We start from the raw sequence: 24252 nt of genomic DNA on the forward strand, positions 1-24252 counted from the left end.
TTTGTTCGGTGTTTCACTATGGGAGATATAGACCGCTCCCGTATTGCATGAAGTGCATGACTGTGGCACAGCGTGTGCTAAGGAGGCCCTGAGACGTCGAACCTGTGAACCAGTTCGCTGCAGCACAAATATCTGGAACACCCTTCAACAGTATGGAGGACAAAAAATGACAAGTATAAAATTAATAAATGTATGAATAAATGTGTAAATACACGTATACATCAATTTTACACCTAAACAGAACATAATTAAATAAATCGATTTCTACATTTCTGTATTTTTACATTTTATTTCTACATTTATTTATTTCTACATTTCCGTATTTCTACATTTATTTATTTCTACATTTCTTCATTTATTTATGCCTGAATTTCTGTGTCCGTATGTAAATGAGCTCAGACAGGCCAAACCTCATTCTTGAGCAGGATTGGTCAAATAGAGGAGCGAGACAGAAGCTCCCGTAGAGCGTGAATACACTTTATGAAGCTGAGACTGAACGCCTGTAAATGAGTTGGTGTCTAACAACCGATCCAACACAACAGGTCATCAAACCGGTTGCTGGTCCGCCTGAAGCAGCTCTGGAAGCGGCGTCATCAGACGCACTTCCTGGAGGAGTCGGTGAAATTCAAGCTGTGTGCGGCGACGGTTGATGCCCCGGACCCAAACACAACACCGTTTGCGGTTCCGACGTTTGTGTAATTTGTACAACAAATAAAAAGCAGAAATAGTGGTTATTCATTTCCATGGTGGATAGCGGAAATTAGCATAACTTGTCCAACAGAGATAAGCCACGCCCCTTTCAAGTGCGCATAAAGATCCAACGCTCGTGGGAAAGCAGGTGAATTCTCCCGAGTCCGTCTCCCGAGTCTATTCTCGCGGGAACGCAAGTCCATTCTCGCCGTCTCAGGTATTGAGAAAGGGCCTGAGTCCGTTCTCGCCGTATGGTAGAAAGGGCCAGGGTATTGAGAAAAGGCCACGACGGAGTTGCCACAGACTTGCCGTTGCTTTCCACTGCCAGAAGAACGATCTCGCTGTCTCTCCAAAAGTCTGAATGTGAAATAAACTGTCAACAGAATGTGAAAAACAATTAAAACCAGTCAAAAGATTGAACCCCAAACAACTTTTTGTCAACTTATTTTTATTTTTAAAGCAAGTGTATTACACCAAAAGTGAAACTTTCAGGTTTGTTTGTTTTTCTTCAAATTATCAAAAAGATTGGCCTGGATTTGTAGCTATTAACATTAGGCTTTAAAAATACATAATGATCTAGTATTTCTAGGAGAAGTAACTTAGTACTTCAACTACTACTACAGACACTACTACTACCAGTGCTACAAATAATATTACTACTGCTACTACTTATCCATCCAGCCCTGACACCACCAATACTACTATTACACTACATAGTGTGGCGTCTCCGGGCAGCGGCAGCCACAATTATTATTCTAGTTATTTAATGTAACAGCTACAGATCTGCAAACTCCAGATACCAAAGTTGAAAGCGGGGGAGGCGGACGTTGCTGCAAACAACACTCTTGTGACGCGACAGTTTCCCAGCATACAGCGGGGCATCATGGCGGATACAAGGGAAAAGGCTTTGCAAGATTACAGAAAAAAATTACTCGAACACAAAGAAATTGACGGAAGATTAAAAGAATGTAAGATACTTTTTTATTTTGACGTTTGTGGTGTGAGAAATATACATGATATATTTTTATCAGACAAATATTGGGTAGTATTTATCAACTAGCTTACCAGCTAGCTAGCTAGTGCTTTGTCATGCAGTTAGCATCCTCATAGAAATGAATTGAAGTAATGCTAAATTGGTTCACGTTAGTTGTGCTATTGTAGCTTAGAAGTAACGTTAACATAAACGGTAAGTTAGACAGAAATTTGTAAGATTAATTCTATGCCAAACAGTAACTTTGATCAGTTGCATCTAAAATTCCGTGAATGCATTTCGAGGCCATTATTTTGATGGACGTTCCGTTCTGTTACCTTGAAGACCACATTTCCTTAATGCTAACGGTAGAGAAAGCGTTCAAGCTTTTTTGCTGCATCGAACAGTTCCATTCCTGTATTTTTGTGTTTTAAACGCACACATAGAAACGACATATTCTGACGATCCCTCTTTGTTTTCTAGTGAGAGAACAACTGAGAGAACAAACTAAACAGTACGAAAAATCAGAAAATGACCTGAAGGCTCTGCAAAGTGTTGGTCAGGTGAGAATATTGTCTGAAACTTATAATATCCAATCCTATTGATTCAAGTTGTTGAATTCTCATTGTCCCAGCAAACGTCCTTAATATTACTTTATATTTAGTATCGGTGTGTCGTTAAAAAATACATCTACCCTTTTACCCTACTTCGCCGCTAGCGATACAGACCGCAACCATTTAAAGACTTAAATAAATATGCCTCTATGAACATGCCCCCCCCCACCTCAAAGATCACCATCTACAAAAAACAACCCGTTTCTCCCGATCCGCTCTCTTAAACCTCCTCCACACACCCAGAACCAAACCCGGGACCAACGGAGACAGGGCATTCCGGGCCTGTGGAATGCCCTCCCTGACACCCTGAGGGCACCACAACCCATTGACTATTTTAAAACGGGCCTACCAACATTTATATTTTAGCAAATCGTATGGTCCCCCCTCTTGGATATCTGACAAATTATTTTTATCTTTATACAGAACTGCCTACTTGTTTTTATTTTCTTTTAAACTGTAGCCCTTTGAGATCTGCCAATGTAAAGGGCACTACAAATAAAATGTATTATCATTATAAATGTGGGTCTGTCCACGGACATATGCGCACACGTGTTGTAGCGGAATCGGCGTGCGTGGGAAAAAAAATCTTTTTATTCCACACTTTTTCAGGGGAGCAAGGGATAATTTCAGCGGGGTTAGGGAAACGCTGGATGTGTCATTTTGCTGAGGAAAAACATGATTGCCGAGCAACAACGTTAAGTCTGTTTGTGTTAGTAACAGTTGGCGTAACTAATTCGTGTTGCAGCCTTGTTAATAAATAAATACTTCTTCTTTAGCATTGTAACAACACTTTTGACTCCATCTTTGGAGAAATGGTAGTTTCGCTGCTGCACACTGATGTCACTAAATCTCTTGCCAGTTTCAGCCTCCGTTGGTCAGACCATCGCCTATGTTTTTTTACAGGTCTGGACCACTTAAGATGAATATGGGCTGTATGTGGCACTAAAAATGAGTTTGACACCCCCGGTCTAGAGGAAAGACCAAAAAAGTTAGTTTTGTAATGCTTTTAACAATAGTGAGAAAATACTCTGGAAACAATATTATTGAACACATGTGGTATGCAATGCATATTTTATCTGAACTTTTACTACCCATCGGTCTTTCATCCAGCCAAACATAGAGTTGTGTTTCTAATGAGAACCACACACTTTTGGTCAGTATCTTTGGAGTTAAGAGAAAAGATCATATCCAGACAATAGAAGGGACAAGTTAGGAGGGAGAGAACAAAATCACCCTCTACTAACAACACCTCTGCTACTTTTCTTTCAGATTGTTGGAGAAGTGCTCAAACAGCTGACGGAGGAGAAATGTAAGTGGATGGGTACATATCTCACATTTGTGTCACAGTACGGGTAGCATAATTTCAACCCAATATTTATCTGCATTCATCTGCATAGTGGTGCAATGGGAAGCAATAAAGTTCTGTTTGTATTTCATAATTTTGCCGCTGATCGTAACGAACCATGTTTGCAGATAGAGATCTTTGTTTAGATTAGGCGGTGGCGGCACAGAGCAGGTTGAGGAAAATCCAGAGGACAGACACAGGAAAAAAAACTGGTCATGAAACCAAAAAATAAAGAGAGAAAGAAAAGACAATAAAAAAGGGGGGTCCAGTTTAGAATGGCTGGTTCATGATCCAGCCCAAAAAATAATGTATTGCACCGATTGTAGGACGGTTAAGGGGTCACTTTAGTTGGGACAAGCAATTTCACAGTGGAAATAATAAAGGACCATGTTGGCAATGTCAAAAGTATTGTGAGTAAACAAAGACAACAAAGTGTTGCGTTTAGGTTCCTGGTTCTCATGAAGTTGGCAGAGCTTTACATCTTTGCAAATTTGTTAAATTGTGGACCGCAAGTGAAAAAGTTTGCCCACCCCTGCTGTAGACCGATCCTAGGAGGGCTATCTAATGGACAACCTAAGTACTGTAACCTAGACTATTATGCAGTTGTAGACGCAACACAGCGGGTCCCTGGTTCTGAGAAGGGAAGAAAAGGAGTTTAATATGGCTATTAATTTGATTACATTTTTGTCTACGAAGATTGGACGAAAAGGACTAAAATGACTAAAACTAACATTCATTTTTGTCTAAAAGACTGACTAAATCAAAAATAGCTGCCAAAATTAACACTGGTTGTAGGGATAGTGAGTGACCTGTACCCAGCATCGTTGTGTAATTTTTAAAATGTACAACTATTAGTGTTAGAAATTGTTTGTGTCACAAACTGTTGTGTCGTGGTGTTTTAACCTGTTAAAGAGAGTTAGTTGTGCATTATTAATTCCTCAACAATGTTATAACCGTGACTCCTCAATACACGTAAGATAGCTGTTAGTGGCGAACAATATATTCTGCTGCCTGCCGAAGAGCCAAAACAGCTGTTACGGCTGTCCATTGTCCACACATCATTATACCTTGTTTACCATTGCCTAATAATTCACTTGCACTGAACACACCCTGAAGGCATCATAACTGAACAGAAAACTTGTTCCTTAGTTGTGAGCCACCTCCTTGTCAATTATGTTATCAACGTAACATTGTTAGAGATCCGAGCCTCAAAACCCTAAATGTTGTTTTTCCAATGGCGTATTCAATTGAATACAGGCAAATGTTGTCAGTAAAACGTATTTTCTCAGTTATGGGTTAACCTTAATATGTACGTAATCTACAGTTCACATGCATGTTGAAATGTGAGTAGGGATCCTTACAGCTCATCGATTGAGGATGCTCTGGCACCACTTGCGTCCCTCGTGTTTCCATATTTGTGCTGTCTGCTATTTTTCCTCCGTTCTATAGTCTCTCCTTTAACTGCTCTGGTAGGCTCGTTTAAGCAAGATCCACCCTCTTGAAACAATTAAATGACTGACAACCCTTTAACTGTGACACATGTCAGACCTGTAAAGCTAATTTATTTTTGTTTTTAATACAGTCATTGTCAAGGCCACCAACGGCCCCAGATATGTGGTTGGATGCCGCAGACAGGTAAGTGAAGAACACACACATTAGCTTTTCTTATTGGTAGGTAATTGGTAGGCAATATCTTTTTATGGTTACATATTGTCATTTGAAGATGCGTATGCAAACACAAATAATTAAAAGCTGCCTGAAAATATTTGTTTCTGGACTTAGAGGTTAAAAGAACAATCATAAGTAATGCAGAAATTAGGATAACCTGAAATGGACAGTTTCTAAGATTGTACATGAATGGAATTGTTAAACATAGGATTTCTTTAATGTACTTCGCATGACATATGGCAAAAGTGCAAAAGGCTATAATTCAAATGGAGAGATTTAAAATTCCTGCTTCAGGTGTTCAGAAGTAATGCATATGTGAAAAAGATTGTATGAAACCAGGGCTGATATGTGTTAAGGCCTTTGATTGAGATGTATGTATAGCTTAACCAAATGTTTTTTTGCGTATAACAAGATTTGTTAGAAGAGACGTCTTTGTCATTTATTTGTGAAAAATGACCGCTTTATATGTCAAATGACTGAAGTTGTCTGTTTTTACGAGATGATTAAATGAAGTCCAATTGTGTGCAATTTTGATCAGGGGTCTCCATTCTCTAATTCTACGTTTTGATTAAATCTTTGATTCAAACTTTATTTCCACTCTGAACCTTATACTATTGTTGGCCAATGGAGACTTGATTTGGTAACATCAGCAGATAATTTATTAATACCTCGAGAACCTTCAGTTACTATCTACAGCCTATGCTTTTTGTTGGTTACATGACTTGAAAAGTTGCCACACTAGTGACTTGGAAACCGGGTTGATTTTTTTTTCTTCAATTGTTCCACTTTGCCCATTTTTGACTATTTAGTAAAGGTCCATGACATAAACTTAATAAGTATCAATTTAGATTCCACGGTGTAATAAAAGAAAGCCATAGTGAGTCTATGTCAGAGACACAATGTCTCTGCTGTCTGCTTTCATGGCTCTTGTAAGAGTCCTCTCTTGAACACGATCAAGACTATATTGAAATCAAATAACCTTTTAGTATTATGTCTGTTTTTGGCTAAATGATGTATCTTCCACATATGCATTACATTTACATACAAACTGTTTATTACAAATCAATGTTTGACAATCAAATTTACACTCGTGGGTGAGTGTTCAGTACCTCAGTCTTCAGAATGTGAACACTAATCTATGCTGTTTTTTTCCGCAGTTGGACAAGTCCCAGCTGAAGCCAGGCACCAGAGTGGCTTTGGACATGACCACACTCACTATAATGAGGTAGGCTCGGTTTATTCTTCAGAGTTGGATCCACTTAGGATCTATTGTTCAAGCTATAATGAAGACTGAACAGATGTGACCTGGACAGACAGACGCAACACATTTTCCGACACGCTCTCTGTTGGCTGCTGGGGGTGTGCTCAACTGCGTGTGTTTGTGCTGCAACTCAGTTATTTTCCTAATCGACTAAACTATATAGTTTTTTTTTTTTTTTTTGATTAGTCGACTAATCTAACGATTATTTACCATAGTGTACGAGCATGGAAGCAAACAGTATTCCTTTTGGCTACAACGTGTGGCCATTTATTTCTAATATCTCTGGCGCACTCACTTCCTGCCTCCTTTTTTACTCCCCATGTTACCAGAGTTACGCCTCTTTCTCTTAAAGGGTCCAGTGAATTCAGTCCTTTTAGTCCTCTACAATAGCTGATTAAAATGATGACTCGAAGTGTTGGAATTTGGACTTCAAATGTATTTGAGTAACAAGTTAATACAAATGTAAGCATCATAATAAATAAATTCAATAGTAATACAACATATGATTGCAAATATGTGTTTAAAAGTAGAGAGAGTGCAAATAAAGTTTTAAAAGTAATAAAGTAGCAACTATTTGGAAAATTGGAAATTAACTGGAGGAGAAAGTTTGCCCACTCCTCTTCTAGACTGCAGACTTGATAAAACCAAAGTCATTTGTAACGTACAGTTACTTATGATTGTGGAGGGTAACTTAAACGTTTTTCTAATCTCTAAACGTTTTTAAAAATCTTAATGCGCTGGTAAATAGAAATTTGTGCAGAACGTGTGGTTATTGCAGAAAATCAGACTAATTGCATAAATGAATCGTTACCCAGCGTTTTGTGTCGAACAAGGAGGCAGCTGAGGTGGTTTGGGCATCTTAACTAGAACGCCCCACTTCAGGTTTTTTTGGGTACACCCAACTGGTAGAAGACCCCGGTAAAGACCAGGATACGCTGGAGAGATTATATCTCCAGGCTGGCCTGGCAACGCTTCAGCATCCCCCAGAATGAGCTGGCAAATGTTGCGGGTGAAAGGGAAGTCTAGGTTCGCCTGCTGCTACCGTGCCCCTGGCCCGGGATAAGCAGAGGGAAATGGATGGATGATGGGTTGTTGCCCAGCGCTAATGTAAATAAATCTATTTCATAAAATAATGTAAACATAGAGATTGTTGCGATACTTTTCAATACTGCTTTTATTTTGACAACCTTTCTGCGGGCTCATAATCTGTTTCCTGTTCTTTCCAAGGTACTTGCCCAGAGAGGTGGACCCTCTGGTCTACAACATGTCCCACGAGGACCCGGGCAGCGTCTCCTACTCTGAGATTGGAGGCTTGTCCGAACAGATCCGTGAGCTGAGAGAGGTACAACAAAGCCAGCATTTCATCTTTTTATTGTATTGTTATAGTTAGACTTTGAATGGATTCTGTTGTGAATGGGAAAGGCATGAAGACCAGATTATTTATTTAGTTTTGATTTCTGTCAATTTAGTCCCAAACAATTTTGCTGTTATCTTGCGGCAGGTGATTGAGCTGCCCCTGACCAACCCTGAGCTCTTCCAGAGAGTGGGCATCATCCCCCCTAAAGGGTGTCTGCTCTACGGACCTCCAGGTCAGTGAAAGAACACTAGTCCAAACTTTTCCCACTCCTATAAAATGTGTCTAAAACCCAAAGTAAATGCGATTGTTTTGGCTTTCATTCGGATCTGCACGGGGGAAACATCTTGGCCGTCTGCTCTGTGTTTGTGTTCACCCAAGGGCGTAACCATGGTTTAGACATTGGGAGTGTCCAAATGAATACCCTTCCCCCAACTGTTTTTTTTGAGCCTGTATTGGGCTGATGTGGTATAACCAGCGTGTGATCCCATGTCCGGAATTTACCTTAATAGAAGTTTGAACACTTGATTAAGAAGGCTCTTATTTCTGCCTGAAGCAAATAGCTGGGATTTAAACTTATACTTACTTTCCCAAGGGGAACACTGCATAAAGTCATACCTATTCCAAACGTACCACAAAAAAATGAATATCTGCAATTCTATGAGGTATGTCTATGCGTTTTCCAAATAAAGCAATTTGGGGCCCTTGGTCACATTCCAAGGCTACCAGTCTTATTTCAAGTTAGGTTAAGCTTGATATTCTCCAAAATGCCAGAGCAGGACAGCTCACACTTTTTTTTGATGGCAAATTTCTTTTCATGTGACCAAAGGAATTCGGCACGGCGGACAGTGCTACAGGGAATCCAGGGAACCCCCAAGACATTTCACCTCCGTTCTGACGCCACTTACCTCACATTCAGAGCATCCATAAAAGCAGCCACCAACAAACTAAAAATAATAATGATAAGATTATTTGAGTCAGCGAGGGTTGCTTCCGAATAGTATGGCTTCTGGCTCAACTGGTATACCACCCAGAGGTCAGTGGTCCCCAACCACTGGGCCACGGACCAATACCAGGCCGCAGGCCACGTTGTACCCCCAGCAATATTCCCATCTAGCACATCAAAAACCAAGCGTGGGGGGTGGGCGTTATTTCAGAAATGGTACCCAACCCCTCTCGGCCAACTGTTTGTTGTGTTTATCTGCCACACCTTCAAGACCGCTCCGCAAAACATGAAACTGGTCCGTGAGGCGAAAAAGGATTTAGGTGACACCCATCCATGCATGTCAAACTTGAATCATTTTAAGCCTGTTTTTAAGACACTAAATCAGGGGTATTCAATGAGGTGTAAGATAATTGTTACTAATAAAAGCATGTTTTCTCATATCAAACTTGCATAAATTGACCTAACAGAAAACTTCATTTTGTTTAATCTTAAAATAAAGTAGGCTACAGTTTAGCAAAATGTATTTGACTAGATTGTTCATTCGGCTGTAAATTGAAAATAGCCAAACAATTGTTCTGTTGCTGGGACTATTATTAGATCTGGTGCTTCAGCTTCATTCTCCTTTCTGGTAACCTCATTGCAGATAACGTCTTTGACTCAAGTATTCTAACTGACTCTGGTGTGCGCGCGCGTGTGTGTGCCCCAAACTGAGTCCCCCTCAGTCTAAGCCCTTTATGAACCTATTTGTCATAAAATAAAAATGAACCATATACATTTTGTTTTAGATAATGCTTTTGATGTAGATGAATGATTTTGTCTGTAACAGGAACAGGAAAAACTCTTCTGGCTAGGGCAGTGGCCAGTCAGCTGGATTGTAACTTCCTCAAGGTGAGTGTCAGTGCCACATCAAATCAGACTGCTGCACAGACATTCAGCTAAGTGTGTGTGTGTGTGTGTGTGTTTCATAGGTGGTGTCAAGCTCCATTGTGGACAAGTACATCGGTGAGAGCGCCAGGCTGATCAGAGAGATGTTCAACTATGCCCGAGACCACCAGCCCTGCATCATCTTTATGGACGAGATTGATGCCATTGGTGAGTGTAACTGATGTTTTGGTACAACTTTTACCGTGAAGAAGATTCAGGAGTGGCTGTATTTAACCTCACACCTGAGGCCATTCCAGAAAGAAAGTTTGAGAGAGGTAACTCACAGACCATAGTAGGCTTGGCCAATCAGATCTCTGGGCTGTTTCACCAAGAGAGAAGTGTGAAGACACACTCCTTGTGGGGGTTTCATGTCCTGCAGCAGAAAGCCGCTTCAAAAGTCAGCCTTGGTTTTATGCTTTGGTGGGAGCACAACAACAGACACATAAGAGAAAACCTTGAGATATAACCGAAAATGAAAAGTGCAGGTCCAGTTAAGAATGGCTGGTTCATCATCCAGCCAAGGAAATAATGTATTGCACTGGTTGTAGGACGTACGGGAGTGAACGTTTAAGGGTATCTTTTGTAGTTGGGACAAGCAATTTCAACGTGAAATCCATAAAGGACTGTTGGCCATGTCAAAGTGATTGTGAGTAAACGCTACACCAGTAATGTGCAATGATGTTTTCATACGAAAGGAGCAACTGTATGTTCTTTTATAGTAAAGCATAGGGTTTACTTAGACCCCCCCATTACTCAAATAAATGAAATAACATCACAAATATTAATTAAATAAAGAATGCATAGACACTGAAAGTAGAATATTGCAGTGCAATTTGTAATAAATTGGCGTACAGTGGTTGAGTTAAGACATCCCGGCATTGTGTCTTAAGCCTAGTTAATGCTTCTGTGTTTTTATATATGACCACTTAGACAACCCATCATTGGCAGACTATAATGACGCGCGAATGGCCTCCAATTGATGAAGGGAGATTTCCGCAAACATCTGTTTGCTGGTTGAGTGGTGCACAAAGTTGTGGAGGAAAATATGGGACAAATACGTCCGCAAAAAAAAGCGATGAAAAGCAGCAGTGGCGATGGACGGGGCAAAAAAGTCTCTGATTAATAAATAAACAAACCAGTGACTTTCACACACAAAGATGTCACTACCTAGGCCGTCGTCAACAAAAAACGTTACTCCACCTATTATTCTGGCAGTGAATTGCTTCACGTGCAAGCCTTTTTGAACCATAAATTGAAACGAGTTCGTCGACACAAGACGCAGAGGCAGAAGCACGTGCCAGCCTTTAGGAATGCTCACTGCATGCTGGTGATATTTGGATGTTTCCTGCAGGCGGCCGTCGTTTCTCCGAGGGAACTTCTGCAGATAGAGAGATCCAGAGGACGTTAATGGAGGTAACTGACCAACTGAGCTGTTTGTTTGTAGTTTTAATGTCTTCTATGTATACATTTTAGAAAACGGTGAATAAAATGTGTCCAAACTTTTTGTACAGACACACCCACACACAGGAGACCGTGTGCGTGCGTGCGTGTGCGTGTGTGCGTGCGTGTCAGTCAATTCCATGTGTGAAGTGGTGTCACCTATAAAAGTCACATATTTTTGACATACAAATATTTGTGGCATGTTTACAGATTCATCTGTCGGTAAAAATTACATCAAACACTAATGTTTAACTGTAAACAGTTTTTAAAAGAGCAGTTTGTATTTTAACAAAACCGCTTCATTCTCTGCTTTTATTCTGAAATAATGGAATTGGTTGAAGGGGGGGGGGGGGTTGGGAGACAGAATGTTTGAAGATTAAAACTTCATACAGTAATGACAGGACCTACCATACACATTGGCACCTGCCCATCAGTAACTAACATTCACACAGTGTAGTCACAGCTAGAGGAGCAACACTGGGGTTAAATGTCTTGCCCAAGGACACATTGACATGCAGGTTAGCCGGGCCTGGGATCAGACCAACAACCCTCTGATTGGAGGACGGCCGCGCTCCCCACTCACCCACAGTCGCCCTAAGCTAAGAAAACTAAGAAGTTATTAATTGATGGGCCTCATCAAACATTCCATTAAGAACTCAATGCATTCCAATAATAAAATGCAGATCGTGGCAAGTAACTCATGCTATTAGCAAGTAACTCATGCTATTAGCAAGTAACTCATGCTATTAGCAAGTAACTCATGCTATTAGCAAGTAACTCATGCTATTAGCAAGTAACTCATGCTATTAGCAAGTAACTCATGCTATTAGCAAGTAACTCATGCTATTAGCAAGTAACTCATGCTATTAGCGAAGCATTACAAAAGCTGAATGTGTTTAATTATCATAGTCAGCACGGTTAATAGACACATCCCTGGTTTTCATTCCCTGTGTGTCTGTATTTTCCTGTCAGCTGCTGAACCAGATGGACGGCTTTGACACCCTTCACAGAGTCAAGATGATCATGGCCACCAACAGACCTGACACCCTGGACCCGGCCCTGCTGCGCCCGGGCAGACTGGATCGCAAAATCCGTAAGATCTTTGTTCAGTTGCTCAATACTGTGTCAGCGGTCTGACTGTACAGAAAGCCAAATTAACGCCCTCTTCTACAGACATCGAACTGCCAAATGAACAGGCTCGTCTGGACATCCTCAAAATCCACTCCAGTCCTATCACCAAACACGGAGAAATAGGTGAGTGAGAAGAAGGTCATCACACTTTCGTTCGCCTTTGTGTTCTACCTCGTGGACATTAGGACATCACATGTTTGTAGAGTTTAGAAGTTGTAATGCTTCCTCTAGGACTTGACAGTGGAGTTGTACTGTATTGCACTTGACTCAATCGGAGCATAGTGAGAGTGAAGCAATTCTGTTCTCCTTGATGACAGTAATGTTCCTATGAACTGTAACCTTGCACCTCCACAACAAACGTAACCATATTTATCACATTGGTACATCTCAGATTGGAGTGAGACAAGGAGAATAGCTGATGTTGTCGTCTTTGCAATAAAACATTTGATGTGACGCGATGAGTCTTTGCCAATCAGCGTTGATATCTCTACAGTGTCTTGTTTCCCCTCCAACTTTTCATTCTATCACTCCAAATTGAAGTAACTGCGGACACTTGATTACTATTATTACTGCGCGTGTTTTGGCGCAATCAGTGATCTTAATTAGATCAGTTTAGTATTTTGGTCAGATCAATGAAAAGACTGGTTCTAAAAGCTAGAGGGTCATTGGATGAAGTGGATTTGATATTAAGTCATTTCAGGGGGGGTGCCCTCCTGTTCTAATGGTAGGGGAAACACTGACTTCTGTCACTCAAAACGTATGGGCATGGCTGTTCAACCTGATGCATGAATCATCTCCCTGTTAGTAGAAACGTTGTATTCATTGTGATGGTCGTTGGTTTGTTTCAGATTATGAAGCTATTGTGAAGCTGTCAGACGGTTTTAACGGAGCTGATCTGAGGAATGTGTGCACAGAAGCAGGTTGGACATCACTCATTCAGTCATGTCATTAGTTGTATTACCTCATGTGTGTTGCTCACATGTTGGTTTGTTGCAGGTTTGTTTGCTATCCGCGCTGACCGAGAGTACGTCACTCAAGAGGACTTCATGAAAGCCGTGCGGAAGGTGGCGGATTCAAAGAAGCTTGAATCCAAGCTGGACTACAAGCCTGTATAAATCTAGTCAGCGGCTTTTTTCCATATTTCCATTGATTTGCTGTGTTCCTCATTCTCCAGGTTACCAGTTTTGTGATTTCTACTAAGAAATCCCTGTTTTGCCTTTAATACTCATCATAAAGGCTGATCATTCTGCCATCTCACAGAACATCTGATAAAATAACAGTTATATGAAAAGTCCTTTCTTCTTTGATCCCGTTACCATGAAGTGAGTGTGATGGATATTCAGCACCTGATAAATCTCAATGCTAAGGCTGAAGCTTCAATGCTTCCCTACTTACCTCCTTTAGCATAGGAACCACTGGACCATCCCTTACAAAAGGAAATAACGATCAGGACTGAGAAACGCAGATCATGTAACCGTTGGCAGAACTCATTTATTTTGCAACTATGTAGAGTAATAAAGTATAAAGTAATACTTTGAACCTGGTTGTTATGGCCTCTGCATGACTCGGTTCTGTAACAACTTACGGACCAAGTGATCGAAGATGCGCTTAGTTTTGCCGCTGCAGAATGACCAATAACCTGCGTCTCTCGTTAGTTTGGACTTTTTTCCCCTAAATCCTCACAAATTCTAACCATCATTCTCTGAGGCCCATCACGTTTTCCAAAAAAGTCCAGGAAAAGTGGTTAGTATAAATATGGCTGATTTTGAACATTTATTTTGATTACACTGAAAAGGTGTGTTGCAGGCAAATTGATTTGGATCTAGTTTTGAGATGGGCCATAGAGCAGCCTCCTCACCAAGGTAATAGGACTGCATGCATGCATTTGAATTCTATAGCAGCTAAACAGACCATTTCGTGGTTTTTGAAGATTCTTATTCAGGGTCAAAGTGAAGACCCAGTACTGAAGCTACAAAGGGAAGATCGGCATGTGTAATGAGGGCTCTGGACTTTATGGAGACGCTAATAGCGCATTAACTAATGTGCTCATTGTGACAATATACATGATACATGATTTTCACTTTGATATTTACGGTCACACATTCACTTGAGGGATACAAGCCAGGTCTGACTTGTTCCCCCATTGTTTTTATAGGTGCATTATTATCATGGACATTCTAACCTCATGTGGAATGACAAAATAGCAAATGGACGAAATCAATTGTATATTACAAGGTTTTTCTATTAGACATAATTTAAAGAGGACATTTATTCAATATAATATGCAAGAGGCAAATTACATCTGAACCGCGACCATAAGGAAATATTAAGATCAAATGTGGCATTCATTTAAAAAAAATGTTAATTTGGCCTGTGATGAATGGGTACCATCGAGGCTAAAACAATTGGCCATTTGTTTCTTTTACTGCCTCAAGTAACACTGCTTTTATAACATGGTTACCAGCTAAATTATAAATGGTAAGTAAATAGCTGCCTTTTAGCACAAAATAGTTGTAGCCACCAAACGTGTATCTCATTTCACTATTCTAGAGACAAAATCCCGTAACTCCGTCATGCTGCCCCTGACCCAGAACCCCCCCTCACCTGAAAGCCCCTCGAGTCCACTGTTCTTAGGAGCCATTGCGCTGTTAATGGCAGCTCACCTGCCCGCATTAATAAATGTGTATGCTGTTGTTTTTATTGACATCGATGGAGTCTCCTCTGCCTTAAGATTGCAATATTACTTTTAGCTATAATTATAAATTAGCGTACTTCTTAACTTAACTTATTTTATTTGAATTTAAAATAACTGGAAATCTCAGCCTGGAATCTATCATGCTCAGGAGAAGCGTATCTTCCGAAATTAAATTAAGTGAGAATAAGTTTATCTTCCTTATCTGTGCTTTGAAAGTTGTTTGAGTTTTTATTAAGCTCAGCAGGTTGCTAGGCAACGGCAGCAGTGAAGGTAATGCTGATGAGGCAAGCAGGAAGTCCCCCCGTAGGCCAGATAGTCCAATGTCAGAGACCTGTTGGTTCAGCCTCTGTGGTTGGAGGTCCCAGCCCAGGTCAACCGTGAAGGCAGCAGGCTACAAGAATGCAGCCTGGCGACTTTGAGACACAGCTGTTGACTGACCACGGTCAAAAACTGTGCTTCCCACCCACACTTGTGCTCATTAGCAGGCACCCACTTAAATGCATTTCCATCACAATGTGCCACTCTGGTCAAATGCAAAAACTGCACGTCCCAATTTACCCGGTGTTTCCCTCAAAATGAACAAAACCCGCCCCAACAACCATTATGTTTAAAATAAAACCACTAACCGGTCAACAGCAGAGATATGGGGGGGGGAAAAATCAATACATCCATACAATACTCTATATCCTAAATCCACACTCTAATAACTGAATAGTTCATGTGCAGATTAACAAATACAACTGAAATATTGACTGAACCTTTCCAAGATACATGGAATTAATTATAGTCACAGCATTTTTGCATAAACAAAATGTGCATGCCTCACTTAAAGCGAATCCAAATGAAATGTTTTAAGATGTACGACGTCCACAACCCCATTGTGGCTGATATCGTTGGCTGAGACCAATTGGAACCTGGCCAATACTTAGCCAGACCACAACTGTTACTAGTTTGGGGTGACAGTTGCCATTATGCCCATCCTGATGCAGATGTCTTTTAAATAAAAGAGAGCTCAATCTTGTTGTGCAGCTGGTTCCTCTATAAGTGCAAAGGACTCCTGGATGAAGGCCCTGCACATGGGGCAGTGTTGGAAGTGTGTCACACAGCTGTCACACACACAGGCGTGTCTGCAGGGCAGCAACACTTTGTTCACTGCTGCATTCTGACAGACCACGCAGTCCCGGCCCAGCCCAGCCCATCTCCCTTCCTCTGCTGCTGGACCCGACTGCACTCTACTCCGTTGGGTACTCTGCTCCGAGTCAGGACTCTCGGACACGCCCGCACTGTCAGCTGACATGAAGAGAGGCTGAAAAGACACGATACATAAAAGTTAGTACTAACTGTTGACAGGGACTCCTAATAACGTTTCCATTACAAACTACATCACAACTACTGTCACAGAACAGGTTAACCCTCCACTCGCCCTCTGCTCTACCAATTCCAGGACCGCACCTCAACTTCATTATTCAATGCCTTCCAGGGAAGAGAGGAAGAGAGGTTGATTGTGGACTGACAGCTGCCCAGGGTTGCTACACTCATGATCATCATCATCATGTCATTCCCAACGTCCCGTATTTGAGAATAAAATAGCACGTCCTGTTTTAAATGAATACGGGACGAGGTTTGTCTGTGAAGACTTGTCCTATTCAGCCCGATTGGGTGATGCTCGCTGCCATCGTTGGTTTGATTAGACGTGAACCCGAAACAAACCAGAGTCAGATGAGGGCGGGTCTCTTGGGCGGAGTGTCGATTTGAAAGAATGGCGGAGGCAGGTCGAGATACGCGTCCAGCTCTGAAGTGAAAGTGGATGCAGGCTGGGAACTAGACTAAACTAATCGAACAAGACGTGTATTCGTCCTCTGTCTCGGAGTTGTGCTGGGACTAACTACCACGTCACCCCCCAAAGTCACTTATTTTTCTGAACCCTAATACCATGGGAAATCAACAGAAGCTATTATACAATATCTAAACAATAAATAAAAACATTCATTCATGTGTGTGGTGTGTGTGTGTGTGAGAAAAGGAGAATATATGAGCGAGGAAGGGGGCTAGCTGGAAGCCATGTGTGGGTACGAGCTGTCCGAGAGGCCGTGTTTGTTCACCACGTATTTCTCGCATAATTAAACTTGTCTGTAGGTAAATTGATATGTGCGGGATATTTCTATTGGTAAGGAAATGATAAAACAAAAGAAAGAAGAAAAGACTCAAATTGAAGAGGTCTTATCTGCCACAGTGAGACACGATGGCGGTTAACATCATCACACTGGGACGCAACTTAGAAACTGAATTCCTGCACGAGTTCCAAAAACAGCAGCCATGCTTATTCAGCAGCGTTTACCAGGCTCTGGCACCTAGACACATGCCTAATAACATGTTAAACCACAGAATCACACATGCAGCATGTAGTGGAGCTTGGCGGTTCATGAACATACACAACGGCTTGTTGAACCATAGATTAAAAATCAACACAAAAACCCAAGCTTATCTAACTCCAGCCCAGACATAGCCTCACTGTGCGGTACCCTGAGGGGTTTGCGGTGTTTTCTCGAGTCATATTAAACTCAGCATCCGCTCGGTCCTAATCGGGGGGGATTATAATTAATATTATCTGGCAAATCATACTATTAAAAAAAATGCATTCAGGTTATGTGATATCAGGTTAAAGCAATGATTTTGCTTAATTAATAAAGAAATGCGTGCAGTGTAATCCTTTATGTCACCACCACATCCATTGGCGGCGAGACATTCAAAATGACGACTTACATTGTCCACACCATTCAGTGTGAAAGACAGTCCTAATAGCAGGTTACTGTGAACGTATCAGCAGACGTCATGTTCCCAAGGGCGTGGACACTGCCCCCCACACCAACTCTAATCCTATCATCCAGAAGATGAGATCGGGCAAATGGGATGAATACACACCTTTTCTATTTGCATATACTGTATACACGAGTACGTCTTGTGATTTGGGGCTTGTTGGTTAAGGCTGAGATGTTTGCTTCACACCACAATGCCGTTTACTTTTTACTCTACATTTTTGATCCAAGATGTCCTTTGTTCATCAGGAGTTTCTTCATTTTTTAACACAGGACTACTTTTATAGAATATGGTCTCTGTTCCATTGTTTGATCAGTGAACACAATTTTTGGAAGTCAAAGTGGGGTTACTTTGATAAATAGAGTGGAGTATCTCAGTCTCTAATAAATAGCTTGATCCAAAATGTGACTTACCTTTAATTCAAACATGTTTCCATGTGAGGTGAGAAGGTACTGGAAGAGAACGCGTACAGAAAGGCTGTATTTGTCATCAGGAACATGAATAACTGTCAAACTGGCCACCTGAAGAAGGAAAAACAGGGTCATGAGTGTCCCTACATTTAGATCATAGAATCACTTCAGTCTAGGATTGGTCAGAGTAGGTCTGATCCTGCATGTGATGGGAATCCTCTACTTCTAAGCCTAGTTTATGCTTGTGTGACTTTTCACCCCTTCTTGCATACGATGCCCAAATGTTCAAGACTAGCGTCAAAAGCTACGCAAGAGACGGAGAGGCTTTTGAAACTCAAAGGAGATAAAGAGGACTTTTACAACAAGTCATAGATCAGTTTGTCCAGGCGAATGGACTTCATTTACAAATAAAGGTAAAACAATTCACACCCTGCTTTACGGTCCCTGACAAAAAGGAAAGAACTATTTAATAACAAAACAATTATATAAAACAAGATAAGATAGTAAATGTAGATTAAAATCTATATTAACTACTACTACATTTGTTTTTATGGAACGGAGCAAATGTCCCGTCTACGCTGCTATAAATTTACCGTTTTTCTTTGCCCAAACATGGCCATTATCTATTTGTGTGTAAAAAGACTGCTGATACAGGATATTTCCATTAGTCATTGTGCAAGCAGCCAGTTGACTCTGTGGAATCCATTTATTTGTGAATCTGACTGTGAAAGAGTCAGTGCCTCCCCAGCCCCAAACCTCATGGCACGCCACTGCTGCGAGGAATGAACCAGACAGCACACTTTACCAAAACGCGTTAAAGTGCAATTGACTTACGATGTCTCCAGCTTCCGGCTCCGCCAGCGTCAGCACAGCCACAAGAGGGTAGCGTTCCCTTGGCAACGGCCCAAAGTCCGCAATCCCCATGTCAGCAGGAATCCGTGTGCGCCTTTCCTCTCTGTCCTCACTATCGATGCTGGTGGTGGGGGGGGGGGGGGGGGGACGCAGTCAAAGAGCCGAACACCGTGGGTAAAGTCAAAGACAAATCTCTGCCGTCATGACACAAGCAGAGTACTTCATTGAGCTCTGTAGTACTGTGTCAACGATATGAAGGGAATGTCCACCCAAAAGCATTTCTGTCATTAGTGACCAACAGAAATGACTTAAATCAATTTTGTTAGTGTGAATTCAGTTCTTCATCCCCACACGAGCCACATATAAACATACGTTTTTATCACAGACCATTTTAAAGCTACAGTGAGGGGATGGGAGCAACGATCAAAGTGTCCTTTAGAGACACACTGAGATATGTTTACAGGAAGAAAAATGTTCCTGCCCATAGTCCATAAAATTTGACATATTGAATTTGTATTTTTATACATTTAGTGACTCCTCCATCTATGCAGAATTTCACCATGCGACCCACCTGTAATACCACTGAGACCCCAACGTTTGAGAAACACCGAGTTAAACAAAATAATGCATCAGAGTGAATTCAATAAATTGAGTAAAGGATACTAGAAGCTGTGGCAGTGGTAGTAGCGGAGCTGCAAGGCCTCCTGCAAACTTCTGGGGGTAACGAGCTGCGGGCGGCGCTGGTGAGCCTGCAACGCGGACTGCAAGGCCCTGACCTCACAGCCCCAGAAACAGCTTAGGACACAGGGCACCAGACAGCAGGGCGTCAAGGACACACCGTCTGCAAAAAGTGTCCCCTTAGGGTTACGATCGCCTGGGCCAAAACCAACAAGGCTAACACTCCAAGCTCATGCTGGGAAAGTGAAAAAGGTATTTGCTCCGGTTAAAGAAATTCGCACTTGACACCGGTGTAAAATCATCAAAACAGAATATTTAATGTAAATGCAAACAGGAGACAGAGTTGACACACATACAAGCATTGCTCCAAGCCTATTCAAAGGTGTTCATGTTGGGAGCAGGAATGTATAGTTGGAAGATCTAAAACGGGGGTCGGGACAGAAACCAAAGGGTGGTAGGCGATCACCTCTGGCACAGCGAGATTGTAAACATCGACGCACAAACATCTTTATTAACGGCCCAGATCACAAAGTACCTCTTTGCAGAAGAGCAGACTTTCTGTTGTACTAAGGTCAAATATTATTACAGCCCTCCTTCCTGGTTTCTTATTTGTTTTGCAAATTTGTCACACTTGGAATCAACAAATTGATGTATTAGACAAAATGAACTAGAGTAAATACAAAATGGAGTTTTGTCACGGACCCAAGCTGAGGCCTGCAGTTCTTCACATGTTTTTTTTATTAGTCGTTGATGCACTTTTTGGGTAACTTTGATAGGCCGGCCCCTCGGTTCACCACTGTTTCAAGTCTCATGGCTCTCTGGAGTCCCAAAAACATAGAAATGGCTTTGTAATGCTCTGCAGACTGATGAATGGAAATTACTTGTTTCCAATTTATTCTTGGATTTCATTAGATTGCGACATGATGTCCAGACAGATTGAAATTTATTACATTTTATGTAATGGACCCTAAGCAAAATAATGAAGTCGGGTGGAAAAAAAGCAGGCTTAGGTTATACAAAATATATCTCAAGATTTCCACATATCACAGAGCAACATGAAATCCATCCTCAAAAAAAAAAAAGAAGAATATAAACAAACACAAACCTACCAGGAGAAGGCCGTCCACCCAAACCAAGCCTGAGCACACCATCCCAAAAGTGAAATATGGTTGTGGTAGCATCATGCTGTGGGTATGCTTCCCTTCAGCAGGTACAGGGAAACAACAGGACAATGACCCTAAACATACAGCCTGAGCTACAATGCAGAGGTTTTTGATCAAAGCATGTAAATGTTTTAAAAAGGCCCAGTCACAGGGGTGAATACTCATCCAAACAGATGTCCACTGTTTTGTTCTCATTACTTTGTGTCACAATAAAGGCCCTTCAAGCAAGTACAATACATGTTGTGTTGATCAAATTTAAATTTCAGTTTGTAGCAGTACAAACAGGGAAAACGTCTAAGGGGGGTGAACACTTATGCAAGGCAGTGTGCCGGGTAGGTTTGGATGGCTTTTTTTCCTTAAGGGGGACTTATTAGGAAAACTCGACTTTGATAGTGCTTCTTCACGTTAATGTGCCTGTCTAGTATATCTACCATCTATGGACGGAGAGGGGGAAAAAGGGGGCCGGGGGCTACTTTCAGACCGGCCCACTCAATGCATTGCACATTTCGACCAGTCAGTTGCCTACTTGAAAAAGTACCTTGAAAAAAATAAATAGTTATGTGAATATGCTCAACTCTGGGCTAGGATCAGCTGGTTATAAGTACAGAGCCTTAAGGAAGAAATGTCAGCAGAGACCTCACAATAAAGAGGAATCTGAGGATAAAATTAGTATGAGCTATATAGAGAAATGAACAGAACATATGGACATCAGTGGTATCGGTAGTGTTGCATGTGTTGTTATTCGGAGGAATAACATCTCTCATACTAAAATTTCTCTTGAGGCCCTCTCCTCCTTTTACTCGCCTTCTAGTTTTCTATACTGCAGATGACTGTTCTCACCAGTGACAGACGCCGGTCCTGAGCCCATCTTGAGGCTGAAGGGGTTGGTCATCCGAACCATTTGCTTCTCAGGGGTTGGCAGGAGAGATGCTCTCTCATCAGAACTGCGAAGGATCACTGGGACATCAAAGCCAAACCTGCAAGACAACGGCAAAAGTGGACCCATTCGTTATGTTCTGGATGGCCTTCTTAATTCTCACGATGTATTAATGTACAGTTTGAGAACATTCAAGAGAAGTCAGAAAAAATGACAACATTCATAATTTCCCTGTCGGGCCCTTTTTCCTCCTCGGGCAGACAGTCCTCATTGCGCGACGATCTCCCTACGATTTCTTTCCCTTTTTCCCCCCTGAAGGGTTTTTCACTTTTTGGGAGTTTTTCATGTGCCGATGGGAGGGTTTCGGGACAGAGGATGTCGCGTGTGTACAGACTGTAAAGCCCTCTGAAGCAAATTTGTAATTTTGGCCTATACAAAATAAAATGAATTGAGTTGAAAGCAATGATTAGAGGTCTTGGGGCCGAAACAATCTCAAACCCAGTACACTGGCTCACTGGCGTGGAGCAGTGTACTGGGTGACTTTTGATAAGCAGAATTTGCGCTGCGATTGTCGGTCATTATAGACAGCTGGACAGTGGCCATCCGAGTGATTAACAACTGATCTGCCGAATGCACTAGACATGGAAATCGATAGGGCTGGAGCGCCAGGCCCATACTGGGCCTTTGCGAAAAACAGGAGCCGCAAGAGCCACACTGCGACAAGTAGGAAAGTGGGGGAAGTGTTCGGCAAGTGAACGGCAGTTGAACATGGGTAAGTTGGTCAAGAGTTTTTGAATATGATAAGGGCCCCAAAAGTCCGATTGAAGTGATGAAATAATAATAATAATTCTTAGAAACACAATAGGGCTTCGGCTCAGGCCCTAATTAGGGTCAGACATTAATGAGGGTCGGGGCCTCCCGTATAGGCAAAGGCCACTATTGCAATAGCGACTTGCGGATGACAATCCAGGGAAATTCATATACAACCTTTGACCTCTGCCTTTGATTGTCTCCCATATTGAACAGCAGTGTTCATTTTGACAGCTAATTTCGAATTGGTCTTAGTCTTTTAGACTTAGAAAATGCATGCAATAAAGCTCCGCCGAACGAGGAACCTAAACGCAACACTTTGTTGTCCTTGTCTGTTCACTCTTGATACTTTTGACATGGTCAACGGAAACGTCATGGTCCTTTATTGTTTCCACTGTGAAATTGAATGTCCCAACCAGTGATGCCAGGAACGCATGATTTAGTAACTCTAATCTGACTCGAATCTCAAGTAATCTAACGCGTTAGTATGTCCGAACCAGTAATCAGATTAAAATTACTTGTCCAAATCACTGCGCGTTACTATTTTGTCATTAATAGTATAAAATATATTTAATTTCTTGCGTCTCTGGGAGTGAAGCCACGGAGCCTATGCGACAATAAAGTCACGTTTTCAGCATGAGGGTCCCGTCACGTGTACATACACAGACCTACCACGCTGGGACACAACAACAATGGAGGAGAGAGAGAGATGCGCATTTTTGAGTTGGAAATACAATCACTATTTTGAATATTTGTCAGCTAAAGATGGAAATATCAAGGTTCATTGTACACTCTGTGCTGGTGCAGTGTTTCCCCTTCCATTACAACAGCGGGGCGCATGTGCGCATATGTCCGTATATGAGCAACACGTACCAGCGGACATCCGTCCACTTAGTGAAGATACATAACGTTATGACCAAAAGGTAAAATATTTAACTGTCGCTGCCAAGTCAGAAGCTAAGCTAACGTTCCTTTGGATTAATATCACTTACCAGCCGAGTACCATCGCCGCTGTCACAACGAAACACAGAGAAACCACACTGATGTAAAACAATGGGGAGTACTCAAACAAAGTCACGAGAATAACCGCTGCCATATCCTGCGACTTCTAAGGCAAATAATCATCTAAATCCCGAGGTAAACATCTCCCATGGCGTCCAGAACCGGAACTCCTCGTACCAAACTACGGTGGCCCACAAGCTACGGCTGTATGGAGTAGACTTAGACTATTTTCAATAATATTTTATATAATGCATTTAACTGCAATGCTAATTACTATTCACTGAAGAAGTGCGTTTCAATTTTGAACTTTGTATTGTCTAGGTTTAGATGTATTTGTAGATCATCTTGCTTCAACTAAATACATCAAGACAGCGATATCTAGAGCAAATGTGATGTAATGGTGAATTTATTCTTCAAATTAAAAGCGTAAATTTAAAATATATCATGACGCAAAGCGCAACTTAAAGCTTTGACATTACGATGCGATGAAAATACATGGTGTACTTTTCAAATTAATATGTGATTTTGGACAGTATAAAACAAATAAAATATGTGCGCAGGTCTATAGCTGTATACGCTTCAGGTATTAGCCTTTATTTTTAGGA

The 24252-nt window shown here is 41.5% G+C and overlaps 2 protein-coding genes across 2 annotated transcripts; one reads left to right on the forward strand and one right to left on the reverse strand.

Moving 5' to 3' along the window:
• The first annotated feature begins 1499 nt into the window (after positions 1–1499).
• Positions 1500–13882, forward strand: psmc6 (proteasome 26S subunit, ATPase 6). The gene is made up of 14 exons (XM_037448963.2): positions 1500–1658; positions 2144–2223; positions 3544–3583; positions 5202–5254; positions 6445–6512; positions 7776–7890; positions 8050–8137; positions 9675–9736; positions 9817–9940; positions 11124–11185; positions 12185–12305; positions 12386–12466; positions 13192–13263; positions 13340–13882. Exons 1-14 carry the CDS (start codon positions 1574–1576, stop codon positions 13456–13458), a joined length of 1170 nt encoding a protein of 389 aa, XP_037304860.1. The 5' UTR covers positions 1500–1573; the 3' UTR covers positions 13459–13882.
• An 817-nt stretch (positions 13883–14699) lies between these two features.
• On the reverse strand, positions 14700–24001 carry cgrrf1 (cell growth regulator with ring finger domain 1). The gene is made up of 6 exons (XM_037448965.2): positions 23638–24001; positions 21799–21935; positions 19781–19958; positions 19100–19238; positions 18269–18376; positions 14700–16344 (listed from the first exon to the last, which is right to left on the reverse strand). Exons 1-6 carry the CDS (start codon positions 23739–23741, stop codon positions 16051–16053), a joined length of 960 nt encoding a protein of 319 aa, XP_037304862.2. The 5' UTR covers positions 23742–24001; the 3' UTR covers positions 14700–16050.
• Positions 24002–24252: the final 251 nt, after the last annotated feature.

Source organism: Pungitius pungitius, chromosome 20 (genome assembly GCF_949316345.1).
Source record: "Pungitius pungitius chromosome 20, fPunPun2.1, whole genome shotgun sequence".
Lineage (NCBI taxonomy): Eukaryota > Metazoa > Chordata > Actinopteri > Perciformes > Gasterosteidae > Pungitius > Pungitius pungitius.

Excerpts from the sequence above, each read along its gene's own strand:
- cgrrf1 (XM_037448965.2), bottom strand. The coding sequence starts at position 23,741 with ATGGCAGCGGTTATTCTCGTGACTTTGTTTGAGTACTCCCCATTGTTT. Across the intron at positions 21,936-23,637 it reads GCGGCGATGGTACTCGGCTG|GTTTGGCTTTGATGTCCCAG; the intron begins GTAAGTGATATT and ends GTTGTCTTGCAG. Across the intron at positions 16,345-18,268 it reads GAAACATGTTTGAATTAAAG|CCTCTCTTCATGTCAGCTGA; the intron begins GTAAGTCACATT and ends GTGTCTTTTCAG.
- psmc6 (XM_037448963.2), top strand. The coding sequence starts at position 1,574 with ATGGCGGATACAAGGGAAAAGGCTTTGCAAGATTACAGAAAAAAATTA. Across the intron at positions 5,255-6,444 it reads TGGTTGGATGCCGCAGACAG|TTGGACAAGTCCCAGCTGAA; the intron begins GTAAGTGAAGAA and ends TTTTTTCCGCAG. Across the intron at positions 13,264-13,339 it reads GAATGTGTGCACAGAAGCAG|GTTTGTTTGCTATCCGCGCT; the intron begins GTTGGACATCAC and ends GGTTTGTTGCAG.